This window comes from Pseudoliparis swirei, chromosome 3, assembly GCF_029220125.1.
Source record: "Pseudoliparis swirei isolate HS2019 ecotype Mariana Trench chromosome 3, NWPU_hadal_v1, whole genome shotgun sequence".
NCBI lineage: Eukaryota > Metazoa > Chordata > Actinopteri > Perciformes > Liparidae > Pseudoliparis > Pseudoliparis swirei.
Genome location: NC_079390.1, coordinates 869,330 through 890,629, shown reverse-complemented (window position 1 = coordinate 890,629; position 21,300 = coordinate 869,330). Strand labels below are relative to the sequence as shown.

At 40.1% G+C, this 21,300-nt stretch overlaps 1 protein-coding gene and 1 long non-coding RNA gene across 3 annotated transcripts; both read right to left on the bottom strand.

Annotated features, from left to right (window-relative positions):
- Positions 1–671: 671 nt before the first annotated feature.
- Positions 672–20,755, bottom strand: hspa4a (heat shock protein 4a). 2 transcript variants are annotated; one of them, XM_056442904.1, is made up of 19 exons: positions 20,502–20,755; positions 15,661–15,718; positions 15,427–15,567; positions 14,055–14,177; positions 12,749–12,848; positions 11,588–11,721; positions 10,294–10,538; positions 9,994–10,070; positions 9,411–9,562; positions 8,552–8,658; positions 7,603–7,736; positions 7,261–7,442; positions 6,390–6,473; positions 5,290–5,442; positions 3,529–3,654; positions 3,335–3,442; positions 2,336–2,455; positions 2,070–2,231; positions 672–1,601 (listed from the first exon to the last, which is right to left on the bottom strand). In XM_056442904.1, the coding sequence occupies exons 1-19, from the start codon at positions 20,606–20,608 to the stop codon at positions 1,404–1,406; spliced, it is 2,511 nt and encodes an 836-aa protein (XP_056298879.1). In that variant the 5' UTR covers positions 20,609–20,755; the 3' UTR covers positions 672–1,403. The 2 variants fall into 2 exon arrangements, with proteins under 2 accessions (XP_056298879.1, XP_056298887.1); XM_056442912.1 differs by lacking the exons at positions 672–1,601; positions 2,070–2,231; positions 2,336–2,455 and adding an exon at positions 2,475–2,660.
- Positions 15,967–17,504, bottom strand: LOC130211956 (uncharacterized). Its single transcript, XR_008835212.1, has 2 exons — positions 16,683–17,504; positions 15,967–16,330 (listed from the first exon to the last, which is right to left on the bottom strand). It is a non-coding gene; the product is annotated as an uncharacterized LOC130211956 (long non-coding RNA).
- Positions 20,756–21,300: the final 545 nt, after the last annotated feature.

Here is a 21,300-nt window from a genome sequence, read left to right as displayed (position 1 = left end):
ACCAAATACCAGATAAAGGAATGTTAAATGCTTTGATGGCTATATTATTAATTCATATTAAATATTATTACGATTACTATTTTCCTTGATTACTAAGATTGCATTAACTGGGTCAGCAACTGCCCATTTTATTAAGTTAACCCCTCTAGATGGCCCGATTGACGATGGTATTGTTCAACTCTCTCTCTTCTGCCTGCTGCAGAAGCTTCTTGTTTTTATTTATTTATTTGAACACATTTACATGCAGTAAAACATGTGTCCATTATGTTCAGTGTTGAGCCAGCCGTAACTCCATGTCATTTAATCTGCCAAGTGTATATATATATATATATGTATATTCGCTCGATTATACGTTTGTGAAACCTCAGATCCGAGTCCGACATATTTAAAAAGATAGTTTTGTCAGTGGAAGTGGAAGAGTAAGAAAATAGAAGACAAATAAAACCAGGAGTCACGGTGCAGTTTTGGCATCGTCTGTCAAAGTGGTAATGAAATGTTCTTCTAGTCTTTACCTAATGTGGCCAAGCACGAATGCTTTTGCACCAACAATTAAATTAAAAGTATACTGTGGTATAAATGTGGTACCTCTCCTGTCTTATAAGTAACACATGTATGCTCTCACTAATAGTAATCATGTTGGGACTATTCCACAAATAACACAAAACAGTCTCTTCATTGTTTTGTTCCAAGATTTATTTTTGCTTTTTTTTGGTGATGCGGCAACAACAGCAGCCCCCGGACAACCGTTCAAACTGTTAAATTAGTAGAAGAAGAAAAAACAGTACAATGCTACCAGAGAACCAAAACAGACCTTTTTTTGCTTTTTGAATGAGAAAAGCCAAAACAATGAAATACTGCATGACAGAAACTCATAGTACCTAGTGTCCACATACAAGACAAGTTAACTCATAAAAACGCCTCAACTTGAAACTAAATACATCATAAACCAGCCGTTAGTTACTTGAAGTCATGTACAACTTGGAATCTGTGTTCTTTTACACATGCCTCTGGACCTATTTAAACATATTATATTTTACATTATCACGACTCGTGTGTGTGTTGCTAGTTTTCTTCTGCGCGGCCACTTTGCTAACGATTCTTAAAATCAGACGCTCTTAGCGTAGATGTGCCGGGGAGATCCTGAACACATCTTTGAACATAACGGCCGTGAAAGCAACACGCAGAAAGCAGTTCCCGCACGACGCCGATCGCTTTCTTCGTCTATTCAATATTAATAGGATGCAATATATTTTTTTTTATTCGTCAAAAGAAAAAAAGGAGACGCGACATGCCGACGAGGCCGACGAACACGATGAATTTGGGACGCTGTCCTCTGCACGAAACCCTCGGGAGAACGACAGTCGGTTGCGCGCAGCAGGACAGACGGCGTGCAGCCGTGGCGTTTAGTCCATGTCCATTTCCGGGAGCTTGCTCTCCGCCGCTCCTTGCTCCATGCCCGCCGCGGACGGGGCTATGTCCAAGTCGCTGGGCCCGGTTTCCTCCTGGCCGTTCACGGGCCCGTTGTCCGTCTTCTCCTCCTTGGGGGGCTCCACCCTGGGCTTCGGTTTGGACACCACGGGGTTACAGGCCGAGTAGAGCTCCTGTACGGGGAAGCAGGAGGAAGGAGGAGGAGGAAGGAGGCGTTAATAAAGAAAAGTTTTGCTCACTTGATTCAGGTTTTAGTTTCGTTCACTAACTTTTAAAAACTAAACTAAGTGGATTTCTCCAACCGATCACTCATCCTTTATCTTGGATTGGTGTGTATATGTAAATAATCCAAGATAAAGGTACTGAGTGATATATATATTTTATTAAATATATATACAAATGATCCAAGATAAAGGTATTGAAAGTGATAATATATATATATCATATAATATATTATTTCAGTACCTTTATCTTTGATAATTTATATATATATATATCTCCCTTTATCTTGGATCTCTGTACCTTTATCTTGGATATATATATATATATATATATTTATCTCCCCTTATCTTGGATCTCTCTCTACCTCTCTACCTTTATCTTGGATCTCTCTACCTCTCTCTACCTCTCTCTCTCTCTACCTTTATCTTGGCCTGGATCTCTCCGACGGTGACAACTGGGTCCAGGGTGAGGTCCTGGTTGTTCTGCTCGTTCATCTTGCTGTTCATCCAGTTCATGGCCTCCTTCACCTCCTTTTCCACCCGAGTCACTTCCAGCTCGTCCAGATGATCGTACAGCTCGTCCTGTTGGGGAGAAGCAGAGTCGTCATGACGTCCGTCTGTCCTCACAGAACCACATTAAACTGATAGTGACCCCGCCTCCGGTTGCTCCAGGTGAGTCGGGTTACCTTCGCCTTGTAGGCTTCAATGATCTTCATGTACATCTGGACCAGTCTGCCGAGCTCCTGGAAAGCTTTCGGTCTCTCCTCGGCTTCCAAATACCTCTCGTAGATTGGCTGGCCCATTTTCTGCAGAAAGAAAGAAATTTAAATTGAAAAATTGAAAAAAATGCTTTTTTTAATTGGTAATTTTTTAAAATATATAAAATAAATAATATATATATAATAAATAAAATAAAATCATTAAATAAATTACAATTAGGGAAAAAAATATTTTTTTAAATCTATAAAATAAATAAATAATATATCTCTCGTAAATTGGCTGGCCCATTTTCTGCAGAAAGAAAGAAATTTAAATTGAAAAAAATGCTTTTTTTAATTGGTCATTTTTTAAAATATATAAAATATATATAATAATACTAAAAAAATAATTAAATAAATTAAAATTAGGGGAAACAATATTTTTTTTTTATCTATAAAATAAATAAATAATATATGTAATAATAATAATATATCTCTCGTAAATTGGCTTGCCCATTTTCTGCAGAGGAAAATATTGAAAATCGAAAATATATTCTAATAAAAAAATTACATTAAATAAATACATTTTTAAAATTGTTTTTTTTATTATATATATTTTTTAAATAAAATAAATTCATTAATACAACAAATAATAATCAAAATGTTTTTTTTATAAATAAAAACTATTTTTTTAAATATATAAAATAAATCGATAAAAACTATTAAAAAATTACGTTTTTCAAAAAACGATTAAAAAATAAATAGAATAAAATAAAAAATAACTAGAAAAACACATTTAGTCAGAAGACAAAACATACTGGCTCATTTATCGTGACAGAATAAACCAAAACACTTGGACTCTAAATATCATCTTTCTATGATAGCAGTATAGGAGTGTAGTATCTCTTGTAATCAGGGGGTCAAATCCCTGTCAGTCTCCCGTCTTCCTTAAAGGGTTGAGTGCATTTCCCTGGGAAGCGTCTGGACCTTGAGTTCAGTCAGCCTGTCGATGTACACTTGTTTCAGCTGGTCCTCTCCGTCTTCATACAGCCAGTTCTCTGTGTCCTCCAGCCTCAAGGAGAATATGTCACGGTCCTACACACCAGAACAAAACGTTTAAATACACACCGTAGGTCTGGATGTCGGTGAAGATGAATGTCTCTCGTGCGCCGGATACTCACGGCCTCATTCACAAACTTCTCCAGGGCGCCATGCAGCTTATCCCTCATGTCGTACACGTACTCTTCTACGTTGTTCTTTGCGTCGTTCCTCTCCTTCTCCAGCTTGTCCTGCATGATCATTTTCCCCTGGAGGAGTGACACGGTGGCCGTCAGTGGAAGTGCATGCACATTTTTAAAAACACTTGAGGATGGACCATAATTAATAAATATTTAATTCTACATGACCGGTCTAAAAGTTTGAGAACAACTCAATTCCTCCAGGTTTTATTGAAATGTAAGCAGTTTAATTTCTCAACGTACTCTGAGATTAAAGCATTGGAGATAGAAATAAATAAATGATGGAATGGTTTTGTTTAACTAAATGTAATTTAAATGTTTAATATAACAGCCGAACACACTCGTAGAGCTGACTTTCTACAATGGAAATCAAATACAGTTCAGAAAGTTCTTCCAGCTGCTTGTTGTTAACCCTTTACTTTATATAGAACTCTGAAATGTACATTATTTAAAACTTTTTGGTAACCTAAACTTTGTTTGCAGCTGACTTTGTTCTATTTCAGGTTATTCACTGTTCACATTTCAATAAAAACTGGGGAAAAGTTCTACAACTTCTGACCGGCCGTGTATTTTCTGGATGCTTTACAGCAGGGGTCCCCAAACTTTTTCCTAAGAGGGCCACATAACGTTTGCCTTGGCTGCTGGAGGGCCAGCCGGGGGGGGGGGGGGGGGGGGGGTGTGCTAGTGAGAATGTGCTCACCTGTGTGCGCGCATCACGGCTGAGCGATGCGCGCACAACTTTAACGGAGCGGAGCAGCGCGTGCGCTCTGATCGCTCTTTTAATTAAGTATCGGCACTAAAAATATGCTAAATCACATCGTTTTTAATGTACTTTGTTAGCATCGCTACACCGTGCAGCGTGACAGCAGCAGATGTAGCGGACTAACATTCAAGCTAACCTAACTTCCCAAACGCTGTGGACATCTGAACACTGATTGGCCGAGACGCGACACGTCCCATCAAAGATGTTCTATTGCGAAGAGCACCACTCCACATTTTTTCCGCGTCTCACTGCAATCTCAACGGCAGCGGGCCAGGTGAAAAAAATAATAAATCAGAACGCGTCTCTGGTATTGTTCAGGGGGCCGGTCCAAATGGGGAGGCGGGCCGGATTCGGCCCGCGGGCCGTAGTTTGGGGACCACTGCTTTACAGCCTTGTGTATATATTTTGTTTCCTCTGTATATTTAGTATTGAGTTTTATTTTCATCTTTTATTTTTATTAATGCTCTAATGTGCACCCGCTGCTGTGATCCTGACACGTCCCCACTGTGGGATTAATAAAGGAATATCTTATCCAAATAATCACATTTTAATGTAACTTTATCATATTTGATTCTGCATCATAAAATATGAAAAAACAACAATTGGTGAAATGTGACATGTCGTGGTATTTAAATGTAATAAACCTGTGAAGTATTTAAATAGAGAAGTTAGAAAGCTCTAAAAAAGATGGAGGAAATATGAATCCACCTCTGTTATAAATATTAAACAACGATGTGGAAGACGTTTTAGAATATGAGGTCGTTATTCATGAGATAGAGAAAGCAGAGTTATTACATCATGGACATAAATTATAACGAACACCTTTTCTCTCCATTAATAATAAATAAATTATAAAGAAAATCTTTTCTCTCAATTAATAATAAATAAATTATAAAGTAAACCTTTCCCCGAGACGTCGGCGGTGGTTTCTAGAACATTACCTCGTTCTCCACGGACATGTTGAGGACGTCGTCCGACAGCTGGCCGTGCAGATGGTTCTCGACGGGCAGCTCCACAGTCTTCGTCTTCACTTTGGGCTTCTTGGCCTGCGGCGGCTGGTCCGTCTTCTTCGCCTGCTTGCCGTCTTCTGTCGTCTGAAAAAAGAAAAGGAGATGGAAATAATTGAAACCTGCGCGAATAGAAAGGTTAAACTATGACATAAGTATAAATATGTAACGTGTGCTTCAGCGGTTTCCTTTCTCCACGCTGTATTCCTTTGTTTACTTCCTTCTCTCTTAGCACAACAATAGGGAAAGAAGGATGTCAACAAAGCCGGTGTGATTCTGCCATGTCAGTGTTTCCCCCTAACATTATAACAAGGTGAAGGCCCCAAATCACCCCCCGCTCCCCTGAAATCACAACCGACCCCGTTATCACCCCCCGCCTCTAAAATCGCCCCCGGCCCCCCTGAAATCACCCCTCCCCCCTGTAATCACCGTCCGCCCCCCTGAAATCTGCGTTCCTGCTGTTGCCCTTCAAAATAAGAGCTCAACATTGAGCGAGGCTGTATCAAGCCTGCAACCCTGTTTTAAATAGAGTTGTAGTGAAAGCTCATTGCAGCGTTTTATAATGATAAAACGTGATGACTCACACATACCTGCACTCGTTTTGTTTTGCTGTGGGGCGATCAAGTGCTTGTACTGGCTAATAAAGCATGAAACGGCTATATATTTAATACATTTTAAGTACCCTAACCACATCAACTAGCTAATCTGTTAGGCTGCACCTATTTTGACAAGCCCAATAAGCTTCTTCTGTACATGTTCATCACATTTTTTGCTTCGCCTTATGTGATCGCTATATTGACAATGAATTATTTTTCTCGCATAAAATGTGTTAAAGAATTCTTATACTGCATTTAACTGTCGAGCATCTATAAATGTTAACTTTTCCAATTTTTATTTTTAAGTTGGCAAAAGCACCAACTATAGGTGTTTGTTCCCCCCCCCCCCCCGAAGCTGTAAACCTAGGGGAAACACTGCATGTATAATATCTAAGATGTATGAGCATAATGTCGTTTGCCTTTAAGCCCAGCACATACCTCCATCTCCTCCACCTCCGATTTGTTGTCTCCGTTGTCGCCAACCTGGACTTTATGATCCTCCTGGTCCACGAGCATTTTGTTCTGACGCACGGGAACACAATGAAACACAAAACACATCAATTGTTTTAAAGATAATACATTATCGCATTTTGCAGGCTGGTCAAAGCCAGTGTCAGCTGTACATTATATATATATATGCAATTATTTTGTTATATATATATATATGTTTTTAAAATATATATAAATATATTTAAGAGAAATATATATATATATAATATTTAAAAGAAAAATAAATATATATTTATATATATACATTTTAATATATATATATATATATTCTTTTTAAAATATATTTTTAGATTTTATATATCTCTATTTAAAAGAAAAGAAATATATATTTATATATACAATTTTAATATATATATATTTTTAATATATATATATAATTCTTATATATATATATACACACACACACACATAGTATTTGATTGCGTTTTAACTCAGTTGTTTGAGTGGCAATAAAATCAGAACACTTGATGCAGTACTTTGGGGGAAAGGTTAAACAGTTGGCTCTGGAGCGCAAATGGTGACAAGCAACAACAACAACAAAAGTCAATCTAAATAACAAAAGAGGCATTGGCAACTCAATTCAGTCTTCTTGTTGAGGCAAGACATCTAAATTCCATTGCGATGACTTTACTGAAATAAAAGAACCGAGGCGTGGTCCGACTGAATGTGTGAACGCTATCTGAGGTGAAACAAAGCAAACAGCGTACAAATAAAACATGTCTCTCTCTCTCTTTGTCTCTCTCTCTCTTTCACCACACCCGTAAACCACCACTCATGTGCAAACACGAGAAGTACACACCTCCTCTTCTTTCCCCGGCTGGTCCGTCTCGATGGGCTCCTCCCCCTCGGCGACCTTCAGGACCTCTATGAGCGAGGCGCTCGACACGCTGAACATGCCGTGGACGTTGACCCGAACCTTCACCTTGACTTTGGAGCTCTCCCCAGACGCCTGAGGGACCACGTTTTGGACCAGGAACTGGCCTGGGGAGGGGGGGGTACACGGTTAGAGCAGGAGCAACGTAAACAGATCTAACGTAAACCTCAAAGTAAATGAAGTGTCTTGAATTAATAAAAATACAAAAGTTTCCCAGAAATAAACTTGAAAGTTAGAGTTTTTTCATTCCAGGGTGAAGGTGCGTACCTATGGCGCTGTTGGGGTAGGGCAGCTCCTTGGGGTTGTTGTAGTAACCGTCGAGGGTGAAGGGCTCTTTCCGGAAGAAGGTCAACACTTTGGAGAAGGGAGCAGCGTGGTTCTTCTGGAAGACCTCACAGTCACTGGGAAACACGGCGGGCAGGAGGTTAATGAGCAAACGGAAGGTGAACCATCTCAGAAAATATTTTGCATTGCGGGACGCGAGTTGGGATTTTAAAATGATCGAGTAAAATGTGAATGAAACTGGACGTAATAAAAAAATTTAAAAAAGAATTCACTCGTCTTAGCTGCAAGTTTGGGTACGAGGAGTGCAGTTATATTTTATTATTGAGTGCTACTTAAATACAACACTCATTATTACGATGACTGTAGAGTATTTTAGCCGTGAGACTATCAGTGAGAACTATGACATAAAGAACAGCCATAATAACAGAGGCAGAGGTCATCCACATGTGGACCAATGGGTGTCCAGGACTTTAAAACCAAATTTCCATGATCAAACAGTTTGTGAAATTTCGGTGCAGACAAGAAAAAGTGCGAAAATGTCGAATTTAAACTAACAATAACAATTCCAAAGCATACAGTATATAAATAACCTTGAATGAATGAGACAGTAGTTTAATTAAAATAAAAATGTATTAAATTGCTCTGCGAGTATGAAAGTTTTAAAAATATATTATTTAAAATATATATATTATATATATTTTTTATTATAAACTCAGTGTAAATGAAGATATAAATGAATATAACACACTTTCATGACTTTTTCCTAAACTTTTGGGATTTCATTTTTTTTCAAGGACTTTGAGGCCTGGAAATAATCTTTTTTTTTTTAATTCCATGACTTTCCCAGGTTTTTATATTTTGCTGATTGAAATAAAAACACTCATTCATTCAGTGAGGTTCAGACATGAAGTAAACCCTCCAGAGATCCTACCTCAGTCCCTCCTCTGCAGCCGAATTCCACTTCAGAGAGATGGAGTAGGGGACGATGTCCGTGATGGAGAACTCCCGGACTTTGAATGCTGGAGACAAGATGGCGCACTGCGGAGCGGGAAAGAAATAACCATCAAACTGTTGCATTGAAGTCGTTTTCTTTTTCTGACTAGCAGCAAGAAATTCAGCATCAAACCCAAATATTCAATTTATAAAAAGAGAAAACGAAAAGCTAGATTGTTTATACATTTGTGGAGTTGTTGCCATCATGTTTTTGTTTTTTAAACCAAATTTCCATGACCAAACATTTTGTGAAATCTCCGTGTATACACGAGTTTATACCTTAAACGACAATAGTTTGATTAAAAGAATAAATATGAATATAAATGTTTATTCTTTAAATCAAACTGTGTAAATTAACATTTGAATATAACATAATTTTCAGGACTTTTGCAAAACTTTTGTGATTATATTTTTTTCAAGGACTTTTACAGGCCTGGAAATTACTATTTTTAAATTCCATGACTTTTCCAGGTTTTCCATGAAGGTACGACCCCTGAATATAACACATTTACAGGACTTTTCCAAAACTTTTTGGATTAAATTGTTTTTTCAAGGACTTTTCCAGGCCTTGACATAAACATTCTAAAATTCCGTGACTTTTCCAGGTGTTCCATGATCGTACGAACCCTGATGTATATAAAAAGGACAAAAACAAATGAATAAAAATCCTGGAATGACGACAAATAAGTTGCATCATTAAACATTATGCACGTGCACATGCAAAACAGTAAGTGTGCAAAGTGCCGGTCGTGTACAGGTGAGCCGTGACAGGTGAGTCGTGTACAGGTGAGCCGTACCTGCAGAGCGCAGCCTCTGGCCACGGCCTCGTCCGCGTTCAGCGTGGTGCTCAGCTCCTTGCCGAAGAATTTGCTGATTCGCTCTTTGATGGACGGGATTCTGGAGGCCCCGCCCACAATCTCCAACGAATAGACGTCTTCCTTCTTCAGCTCTGGATGACAGGAAGCAGAAGACGAGGATGACACAACACAGGTGTGTTAACACTCTGGGACCAGGCGCAGAAGGAAACGTGTGTTTGCAGAAAGTTTAAGGATATATTCTCTTAATAAAATGTATATATTTTGGGTTTTTTTAGCTGACGCCATCAAATAACGTCAGTGTAACGTTATGTATTTCTTTAGTAAGAAGCCATGTAATAAGAGGGATAATATAAAAATTAAATAGATACATTTAACACCACGACATGCTTCTTTTGCCATTTATTATCCATCCCTTAATATCCCTCTCTTCATTATTCACCATATGAGACAGCGAGGCGTGATTAAAGGGAGGCGGCAGCGGGGAGGTAACCCTGTGAGGGGGGGGGGAGGACACGTGTTGACGGGGGAAGTCCAGTTGCTAATAAAGTCGAGATGCACTCACTGGCTTGTTCCATGACGCTGCGCAGGGGACCCTCGACTTTGGCCAGCAGCCCCGCACACATCTCCTCAAACTGACCTCTGGGGACACACGGTCAAGGTTATTAATACACTCGCACACACCGAGTAGCAGGAGTCACGTCTAAGTATAGCAACGCTCATCTGTAGCAGCTCGATCACATCCAGACACCGGTAATGAGAAAAGACAACTCGTAATCAATAAACACCATCAATTATATTGTTTCTCAAGCCCCCTTTAACTCTTCATCCTCTCAATTACTCGAGTAAAGTTGCATCTTCTCACCTGTTGAGTTTCCCGGAGACGTCGATGTCGTTCATGAAGCACTCGATGTTGAGCGGCAGGTCGGAGGAGTTGGCGCTCATCAGCTTCTTGAGCTTCTCGCACTCCTGCTGCAGCCGGACCAGCGCCCGCGGCTTGGTCTTCACGTCCAGATTGTACTTTTTCCCAAACTCGTCACAGAAGTGTTGGACCAGGATGTCGTCGAAGGCCTTCCCGCCCAGCTCGGAGTCGAAGGCCGTGGCCAGGATCTGAGGGAGGAGACGGCGGTGGAGGAGTGTTTTATACTCGGGGGTCATACAAGTGTGGACCGAGGGACTTTCGGGACTTTAAACCAAATTTTCATGACCAAACATTTTGTGAAATCTCTATAAACCTTAAATGACACAAATGAATGAGATAATGGTTTGATTAAAATGATTAATATTTAAAGACATGTTTATTCTTTTAATCAAACTTTGTAAATTAACATATGAATTTAACAGATTTCCAGGACTTCTCAAATTTTTGGAAATTAAATTTTACTTCACGGACTTTTCCAGGCATGGAAATAACATTTTTTTAAATTCCAGGACTTTTCCAGGTTTTCCATGACCGTGTGAACCCTGATATTACTTTATGTATGCTTCGGTTTTGAGGATAGACTTTTTGTGACCCATCTTTTAAATACAGATATTTCAATTTCACAACCTTCGTTTAGGAAGGAATCTAAAATGAATCTAAAATGTTGAATCAATAAAATAAAATTGCGTTGAAGATAGTGTTTTTCTTAAATCCAATACATCCACCGTCTGTTTGTCAACCTTCAAGTCAACTACACGTGTGTGTGGGGGGGGGGGAGGAGAGAGAATTAAGAGCTACGAGGATCCATCTGTTATCTCCGTTATCTCAATTTCTTGGTTGAAAAAAGAAGCAGAAAGATGACGGTACGATTATAAATCGGTTTTCTTTTGTCGTTTTCCAGGACTGGAAATGACCATTAAAAAATTCCATGACTTTCCCAGGTTTTCCATGACCGTACGAACCCTGCTTGATCGCTTCTAGAACAGCGGGACTGAAATAACGACAAAAGAACAAACAACAACAACTCCGTGGCATTCCTAATAACGTGTGCAACATTTGGGTTAAATTTGCTTTTCAGCTCATAAATTTCATCTTTCTTTATACACAAGAATTATAACCATAAACAAATAATTACAAAGCCTCGCGAGGCAGTTCTGCCTACCGTCCGGCTCCATCTACGCCCTCACGAGGAGGGAAGTCAACAACTTTTTTGGGGCAGCCATTATTCATTCCTCACCTTGAGCTTTCCCTTGTTGAAGGCGCAGATGGACACCTGGTACCCCGAGTGGCCCACGTCCACGAACACCACGACCCGGGGCTTCTCCTCCGCAGCCGGCAGGTCCTGCTTGTAGATGCCGTACGCCAGAGTCACTGAGACCAACGGAATAACCTGCTGTTAGTACCATTTCATCATTATGGACATTTCATCATTATTCCATAATGATGAAATGGATGTAAGAATGGTTAACTCCTTTTTGGTTTGCAAGGGAATTATTTATAAAACAATTCTTGAGAGTTATAAATGTGATTGAAATGTATTTATATGGAAGATGTATGTGGAAGTGTGTCTGTATGTATGTGTGTATATGTATGCATATATATTTTTCCTTCTTCTTTATTTGATATTAATTTTCTGATTTATTTGATAATAATTTAGGATAGGAATATATAAGCATTTTTTGCTTCTACCTATACCTTCTCAGTCTTTCTGTTTTGTATATTATATAGGATAATATTGTCTTGTATTTGATTTGATTGACAATAAAATACACAACAACTATGGAAAAGGTAAAATACAGAGATAACATGTCGGCTCAGCTTTATGATGGGAAGTCACACACTAAAACACAAAGTTTCAGTAAGTTTATAAATATATGCTGTAGCTATATTATATATATTTACATTTAGAACTCAAACCAGGGTAGCCTTGCTCAGCAATTAGTTTGTCATATACTTACAGGGTTCTTACAAATTTTGACCAATGGATTTCCAGGACTTTAAATCAAATTTCCATGACCAAACTAAAATCTCGGTATAAACATGAACATTTTTGAAAATGTTGCGTATTGAGAGCGTACGCCGGCTTATATTTTGAGCGTCTTTATTTAAAAATCATATTAATTATTTCAAACTCGGCGTAAATGAACATGTGATTATAACAACATTTCCATGACTTTTCCAAAACTTTGGGGATTTTTAAAAATCCAAGACTTCCAGGTTTTCCATGAGCGTACAAACCCTGTACTGAGTGAGAAATGGTAAACTTTCTTAAAGCTTTCTTCATACAGGAAATAAACAACATACGTGTCTCACAAAATAGCATGCGCTGTATTTTTACAACGTTATAATCGTCTAAAAACTTGTGATTGGTAGCGGTGAGTCGTGCGTCTCAACGTACCTGCAGTGGTCTCGTTCATTAGCCGCAGACAGTTGAGGCCGGCGATCTGCGCTGCGTCCATGACAGACCTCCTGTCTGTGTCAGTGAAATAACTCGGGACCTGAGCGGGGGGGAAACGATGCAGATGAGGGATTGGACTGCAACCATCTGTAATAAATACAACTATACACACGTGGTATCACTGTAAGACAGGGGCGTCAAACTCATGTTCAGCGTCATGGCCGCCCTCAAAGGTTGTAACTGAAACATATAAACTCCTCCAACTTATTGTTAAAAAACTCTCTTCGCATTTGATTATTGTTTATTTGAGTATAGAAATATTGTACATGAGAAAATGTATCTAATATAGTCACATAAATCCATTTGATTTGAAACCTTCAAAATAAAAGCATGGGATATTTTACTTACATTTCTTTAAGAAAAGGTGATCATGTGTCTTTCAAGCCACCAGGGGCCACATCAAATTAAAATGCATCTAATATTATAACATAAATACATTTAATTTGAAACCTTCAAAATAAAAGCACGGGATATTTTTTTTAAATGTCTTTAAGAAAAGGTGATCATGTGTCTTTCAAGCTGTCAGGGACCACATAAAATGATGTGGCGGGCCTTGTGTTTGACACCTGTGCTTTGAGGTATTGATTACATGCCAAATATATCAAAATGGTAAAAGATATCCTTAATTCCTTCTCTGTAAATGATCACTTTGAACACATTGGATGAATGAATCGCTCGCATCATCTGTGCCAAAACATCTCTGTGTGGAAAAGGTCTAAATTTAGCTCTTGGCCACAGTAATGATAACATCTTATCCATCACCAGGGCTGATGCATACTGTAGATTTAGGCCCAGTGGAAGTAACCGCCTCCCCGAGTGAGATCTGTAACATTACATAACAGATGCTGTTGGCTGAATTCATATGTGGAGCGCAAAGTGCAGGAGAGGAAATCAAGCGTTCAGAAAAGACATCTGGTGAAGTGCTCGGAGCTCAAAATGTGACATGAACAGGTGGCAATGCACAAACACCTTGGAGGCATCTTCCATCGCGTAAAGTGCAGGAAGTGAAGGGAATCACATGTCTCTTAACAACCCATCTTTAAATAAGCAATGTGGAGTGATCCAACAAGTAAATGAACCGCCGTTAGACATTTAAAGCCAATGAGATCAGATGTGTTGCCACAGAAAAAAGCCAAAGAACATCCAGAAGCAGATTTCCACAAGAAATTGAAAGCAGCGTCCTGACGGCTCCGTTTCAGAAGGTTTTATAGATTCTCAGACACCCCGCTGACGGCAACGGGCTTACCGAGATGACGCAGTCTGCTACTGGTTTCTTCAGTGCATTTTCGGCCGTCTCCTTCAGCTTGGTGAGCAGCATGCCGGTGACCTGCTCGATGCTGAACACCCTCTCCTCCTCCATGTACATGATCTAGAGGCGAGGGACATTTTGGAAGACGATTATTCTCGAGGCAAATTGTTTTAATGGCTTATAAATAACTCGGCAACAGCCAATCGACTTGTGACTCCTGCACTTCGAGCTAATCACTCTAAATCCAGACTGTTTGCTGTCCTGGCTCCTCAGTGGTGGAACGAGCTCCCCACTGACCTCAGGACAGCAGAAAGTCTCTACATCTTCCGCCTGAGACTGAAAACACACCTTTTCCGACTATATCTGGATTAAAACACAGATTAGCACTTCAGTGGCACTTAAATAGCTCTTATTATGGTACTTTTGTAGTTCAACTATGTTGAGGAAATGTTACTTTCTGTATTCTTGTTGTTCTTAGTTTGTACTCTAGGTTGATGCAATTATTGTAAGTCGCTTTGGATAAAAGCGTCTGCTAAATGACATGTAATGTAATAATGTAAATATAGCTATATACTAATAAAAAAAGGGCCGCCAGTTTGATCTTAACCCTTGTGTTGCCTTAGGGTCATTTTGACCCGAATCAATATTACACCCTCCCCCCGCCTTTGGGTCATTTTGACCCGATTCAATGTTTCACCCTCCTGTTACCTTTATATTTACTAACATATTTTACCCTTTGGGTTCAATTTGACGCCAGCAATTAAAACCTCCAGAAAATTATTAGAATTAATATTGTTTTCCAAGTTTAAGTGTGAGGCACTTTATGTTTGTTTGTTGACTACCGAAAGAACACCGACATTAAACATTGAATTGGGTCAAATTAATCCTAAGGCGGGGGGAGGGTGTAATATTGATTCGGGTCAAAATGACCCTAAGGCAGGGATTCCAGAAGGCGCACCCCTGGGGTGCGCGAGCTGTCTCTAGGGGGTGCGCGAGAGGAAAAATGTAATGGCGGTCTAATGGTGTAATAATTAATATTAAACTTTCTCAGGGCTCTCAAGTGTCACGCATTGAGCGTGAGACTCAGTGGCGTCCCCGGATGTTTTTTAATGAGCCCCGAATGTTAATTAAAAAAAATAAAAGATTTGGCACACAAGTGGTTCACACCTCCAGGTCGCACGTGACGTCATTCACCCAAAGCAGCGGAGTCAGACTGGCAGCAGGCGCACGTAACAGCAAGCTTCTGTCTGAGAGTGTTTCTATGTCTACACATTTCGCTGCTTCACTCCTCTGGGCTAAGCCCAGCGCCGCCGCTCCCATAACGCGCATCGCTCTGCCGTGTTACGCGCTGACACACCCTTAAGCTTACTTTTATCCCGGTGGCTCCTGAAGGCATCTTCGCCAGGTCGTACACCAGGTTAGACTTGGCCGACTGGACATAAGGGTCTGAGAACGCCCTGCTATGGAACCGCTTGAAGCCCTGCACCGTGTTCTGACAGTTGGTCACCACCTGGACATGACGGAAAGAAGAGGATGAAATGAATTAAAAGTTTACACGTTGACACCTTTTCTGATGTCTCCAGGGGAAGTGAAGTGATCGTACCTGGCTCTTTGCAGCTGCTCCTACGGATCGATTGCGTGGCCCAAACGATAGGACTGAGCTGGAGGACAAACAAACGAAAATGTTACGCGACAACAAGTCCACAGATTTACTTGCCCAACCCAAACACAGGGTGTCTACAGGAATAAACCAGTGAAATTTAAGACTTTTTAAGACCACGTCTAAATAAAATTTAAGACCTAATTTACGATGGAAATATACATTAATCTAAATTAATTAATTCAAAGTAAACACACTGATGTCTGTTCAAAATGAACAGTATGGTGTAATGCAAAAGGATAACACAAATGTCATTGCTGTTGTAAATTATATTTATTAATACATTTTCAGAACATTTAAGTCCCATGAACAAATGTCTCTAAAATTAAGTAAATATATTTAAAATATACATGCAACATAGTTCCCTTTGAACAAAAAAAAAATCCATAAAATAACAAATAACATTTCCAGCTGCTTTTAAAATGCAAATTCATTTACATAATAGAATGTATGTGTGTGTGGGTGAGTGAGTGTGAGTTCTCATGTCTCTATGTGATGGATGTTTGTGCACAGGTTCATGTCTACTGCTGAGCTTTTGTGAATATACTAGGAAAACAATCCTTTTCAAACTGTATTAATATAAAAACTTCCAGTTGACATTTGGTCCATTCTCCTGGAAAAAAGAAAGAAAAAAGGCAGACATTAGCCAAACAACAGTCACCACATCTCTTATGACACCACTTCAGATTAATGTCAGACTGGATAAATAGGAATGAATACTATTTTTACAAATTAAGCAACGTGAGCCATCTCTTGAGCCTAGTGAACACTATGTAGACATATTGACAGGTAAACACCACTCTACTTACTACCATTCTAAAACTATTTGTAATTAGTCTAATTAATGTGTAGTGCGCCTATGCATAGCTGTTATTAACTTGACACATGAGTAAAGCTTAACTATATGATACACATACTCATATACATGAGGATAGTTAATACATATATATTTATGTTAGACTTACTTTGAGGTGCTGAAGTAGGTCCTGGTGTCATGGCCCATGAGCTCCACAGGATCCTGACTGGACCTGGTCATTTCACCAAGAGAGCACATGAAGTCCAGCTGTCTGCTCGCGGTGGTCTGGTCCAGAGTCTCGTGGAACAGAATGAAGAACTCACTGCAGCGTTGGTCTTCAGTGATGAGCTCTTTGTTGCACGGCGCTGGATTTCCTCCGGTGACCTCCAGCGTTGTAGTTGACGTCGTTGCGGGCGGCGGAGCAGGAGCTAGCGGCGGAGCAGGAGCTAGCCCCGCGCGCTGCTGGCGGCGGAGCAGCAGCTAGCGGCGGAGCAGGAGCTAGTGGCGGAGCAGCAGCTAGCGGCGGAGCAGGAGCTAGCCCCGCGGGCGGCCTTCGCTAGTCTCTGTGCTTCTTGCTCTGCACGTGAGATTCCACCGCTGGAAAGTCTCGCGACACATAACGCAGATTCAGAAGCATTTCACCCACCGTGACCAGAAACACTCGTTCTTTTCAAGCCGTTGTTGAACTTGCATCCTGCCATGTTTTCTAAAGTAGCCGATGCTTCACGTTGTCGGGGATTGATAGGACCGAATACGCGGTGCTCACCCGTGTGCGCGCATCACGGCAGCTTCGATGCCGGCGCGCACATCGCTCTGTCGCGCGAGCCGAGAATTGTTTGCGGGGGGGGGGGATTTCACCCTGTTATCGGGGAAACACTGGAGTTGATAAGCGTGTCTTCTTGTCTGGTCAATACGCAACTGTGAGGTGCGCGAATGGACCGAGCGGACAGCTGCTGATCACTCAACAGCCCGACCTGCACAAATAGACGGTGCGCGCGCCAACATATTTTTTGGGAGCACCGAAGACCCATTTTGACCCAGGAAAACCCCTGGACATGACACCCAAAAAATTTAAGACCAATCCAATCTGAATTTAAGACAATTTAAGACTTTTTAAGGCCTTATTTTTTGGAAAGGCAATTTAAGACTTTACGACTTTTTAAGGACCCGCGGACACCCTGCACACAGAAAGAGAACAGACCGTCTCCCATGGCAACACTTGCCGTTTGTTTTGTTTTTTCAAAAAAGAAAAAGCACAATTTAATGGGTAATATGACCTTTCTTAAGATTAAAGTGAAATCGTCCACACACCCAAGGCAGATCATAATATTCTTTCAAAAAAAGCGTTCTTAAAATCAGGATAGTGGCTGCATGGAAGCAAAATCCAGATATGATATTACTAATGTGTTGGAAGCAAGCAACAAGTCACCATTTTTAATGTGTTTGCTTGTTGTTTTCTTTAAACACAAAATATTGTATCACTTAATTAAAAATGTATTACCTTTCTTGCCATTGATAAATTCAATAAAGCAACTAAATGCTCCAGTTATAAATAATTTGTTAGTCAAAAAACATCAGTAAAAACGTTCTATACAAAAAATAAATACTGTAAAGAGCAGGCACGTGTACAGATAGAGCCCTAGTGGTGCTCAAGCACCTTTTGCCCTGGATGAGAAAAGGGCCCTTTTAGCTGGAGCCACTTTTTTTCTTCATTAATAAGTATTTAAGAATAAAAAATAGTCTCTGTCATCAAGTCCTCCCAAATGTGTTTGGATATCTGTCGGGGCATTTATTGGAGTTCTTGTGAGAATTTCTCCCCGACATGCTCCGCGGCGCTCACGAGACCCCTCCCCCCGCCGCGCCCCTCCCTCCTCCACTTCCTCCTCCGCGCAGTGCTCCTCGCGCCACCAAACGGGTGCACCTCCTTCTCCTCTGACCCGCAGCACCAGACAAACAGGTCATGAGTCATGACGGTGTTTGTCCCCTGACGTTGTTTGGTGATAAATTAACCACAACTGAAAATATTACGTCACAACTGGTCCGACGTTTCCTAAAAATTTCCCGAAATCCGTGATTTCAAAGCCTAGTCCAGCTGTTTACTGACGTATGTTTGAGAGAGAGAGAGAGAGAGAGAGATCTGTTTTATAAATGCCATTTAGACAATTTCGATAGTATGTTGAATTTATTAATTCATTTTATAAATGTCACAATAATTCACAGCTAGAACAGAGCAGCTAAACTATGCTAACAATAGCTCTCGGTGTCGTGCTATCCATGTGCCACATTGTTTGATGTGGCATGTTTCTCTTTGTTTTGTCTGTTCCAGTTTTACAAAGATCAATCTTGTTTGAGTAATTGCAGAGGGTGAAAAGAGTAAACGCAAGAAAAAACAACACTTGTAATAGCTTCTTACAAACCAAGAGTGATGTCATGCTGGGAAATATCAGATTGAGGCCTTATAACGTTTTTACAGAAGTTTGATATTTCCCGGCATGACCGAACGGTCGAGGTTAGTACGTTGTTTATTATATGGCATTTTTGGCTCATATTATTTTGTAAATGAAAATAAATTGTAATTGTTAATAGAAAACATGTCATTTTGTTCAACTCTCATGTCTTCTCATGACACTGTGTTTCAAGTGTTGCTAGCAACCAACTCCTTAACTTGGAAAATTCATTTTGGCGATGGGTGCCCTTTTTTTTGGTTTGAGCACCTGCCCCCCAAAATGTCTGTGCACGTGCCTGGTAAAGACCATCTTCAATGGCTTAAATGTTGTTTTCAATATGAAATACTTTCTGATTGCATTCAAGTGCATTATTAGTCTAAAGAGCCCCCTATTTTCCTGACATTAAATATGAGATATGGTATGTACTTAAAGTATATAAATACTATACATTAAGTACAATTTGGCACAGCGCATGTGTCGAAAATGTATTAAAACATTTTCAAAACATAACTTTATGTATTGTTAATAAATGGCCTGAATGGGTTTCGTGGATTTTAATATCTCACATCAAAATAAATGAGTAAAATAAAGCAAACACTAAATACTTTATTTACTAAAAATAAATGACACTAAAGATGCTGAGATTACACCAAAGAAAACGAGGTTTTTAAATACAGGATACAGTCTACTAAATGTGTTATAGCAATCATATTATACAACTCCTGAAGTCTCCTTGATACCTTATTCCTTGATATCTTAATCATGGAAAAACCGTACAAATACGCTAAAAGGTCCCCCCTCGAAATTAATTATGATCATATAAATAAATACAACATTGTGGGAACAAAGTGTACCATGTCAGCCAAATGAGCTGAACTTAGACTATATTCAAAAATAAAGTTTGATGACGACACTTTTTTAATGCGATAAGAACAGTAGTTATAGCTAAGCTACATCTTCTGCGCGAGACAACTTGCTAGAAGATTCCAGCGAGCTGACGTCATCGCCGAGAACGCAACGCCAGACCCGCGATTTACCACACGGCGCACACCGGTTGGTCGGGGACCTTTTCGCCTTGCGAGACGTTGAACAATGGTGATTGTGTAGCGGAAGGGAGCACCGCCCGCTCGCGCTCACCGGGCAACGACAGCCCGCATTCAAAACCACGCAGTAACGGTACCCGCGTAGCTTAAGCTAACTGGCTGCTAGCTCGCGGGGGTCCATGGTGGATAAGAGCACGGGCTATGTGCGCGGAGGATTACGCTAGCTGGCGGTTCTTTTTACACAGAAAACATTTACACACGTTTAACTAACATAATTATGATGAAATTATATCTTAGCCGTAAAGATGCGAGTCCAGATAACGGCAGCGATTAGACCGATCTAACTTAATAGCTGCCGTTATGGCAGGTTAAAAGCTGCGTTCGCATGTGACATTATCAACTTTACCCAAACACAACCGTTAGAAAATACCCCCCTCTCTCATCTTAAAGTATCCACTCATAACTCCAATAAACACCTGTATTTAAATAGGTACTTACGGCGTGCATCTGTCGCTGTATTCATTAGCGACTGTCTCGATGCCTCCGGCTCGGGCTACAGCTACATAGCAGCTTTGAAAGCCCAAGTCAAATCCCACCACTGACATCTTCAGCGATATAAGACCGTCTTCTAGCTATAACGTTATCTACGGTTGGACTGACACAAATACAAACAATTTGTGCCGCCTGAAAGTGAGGTAAAAAGCCAAGCGAAGTAGTGTTAAGTATAGCTACTTCCAGTCATAATCCACACGGCTGGCTATTACCGGTGTCTCTGCAGCATAGACATATACACACAGTACAGCAGCAAGGTGGTCAAACTGACTTCTCGACCGAGTTATCGCGAGACTTGCGTTGTTCTAGATATCTCTAGACGTTTCTATGGCCATGTGGATGACGGTTCTCTAATATTCGAGATTTAGGGAGAAATATCCAGTGATTCCTGCTCGTTCAGAGATCATTTCGGGGCTCGAGCTTCACTGTGAATGCAAACTGCTTAAATAATAAACGACTGGTTGTTTTGATGATGCCTTGAATCAACTATCGGTGGGGAAACAAAAATACACTGTGCTGCATGCAGGTGTTGAAAGGTGTCTTTTATTAAACTGTACACATAACATGAAACACAAATGCAATCCCATTTGAATAACATATCAGAATATAATTAATTAATGTTATATATCATCTAACTATTACACATATCTATATATTGGAGCTAAACTGCAACATTTACGATTAGCTAGCGTACATTTTGTTAAAGGATCATAGTATTTTACTTCAGAATTGCTGTGCAAAAGGT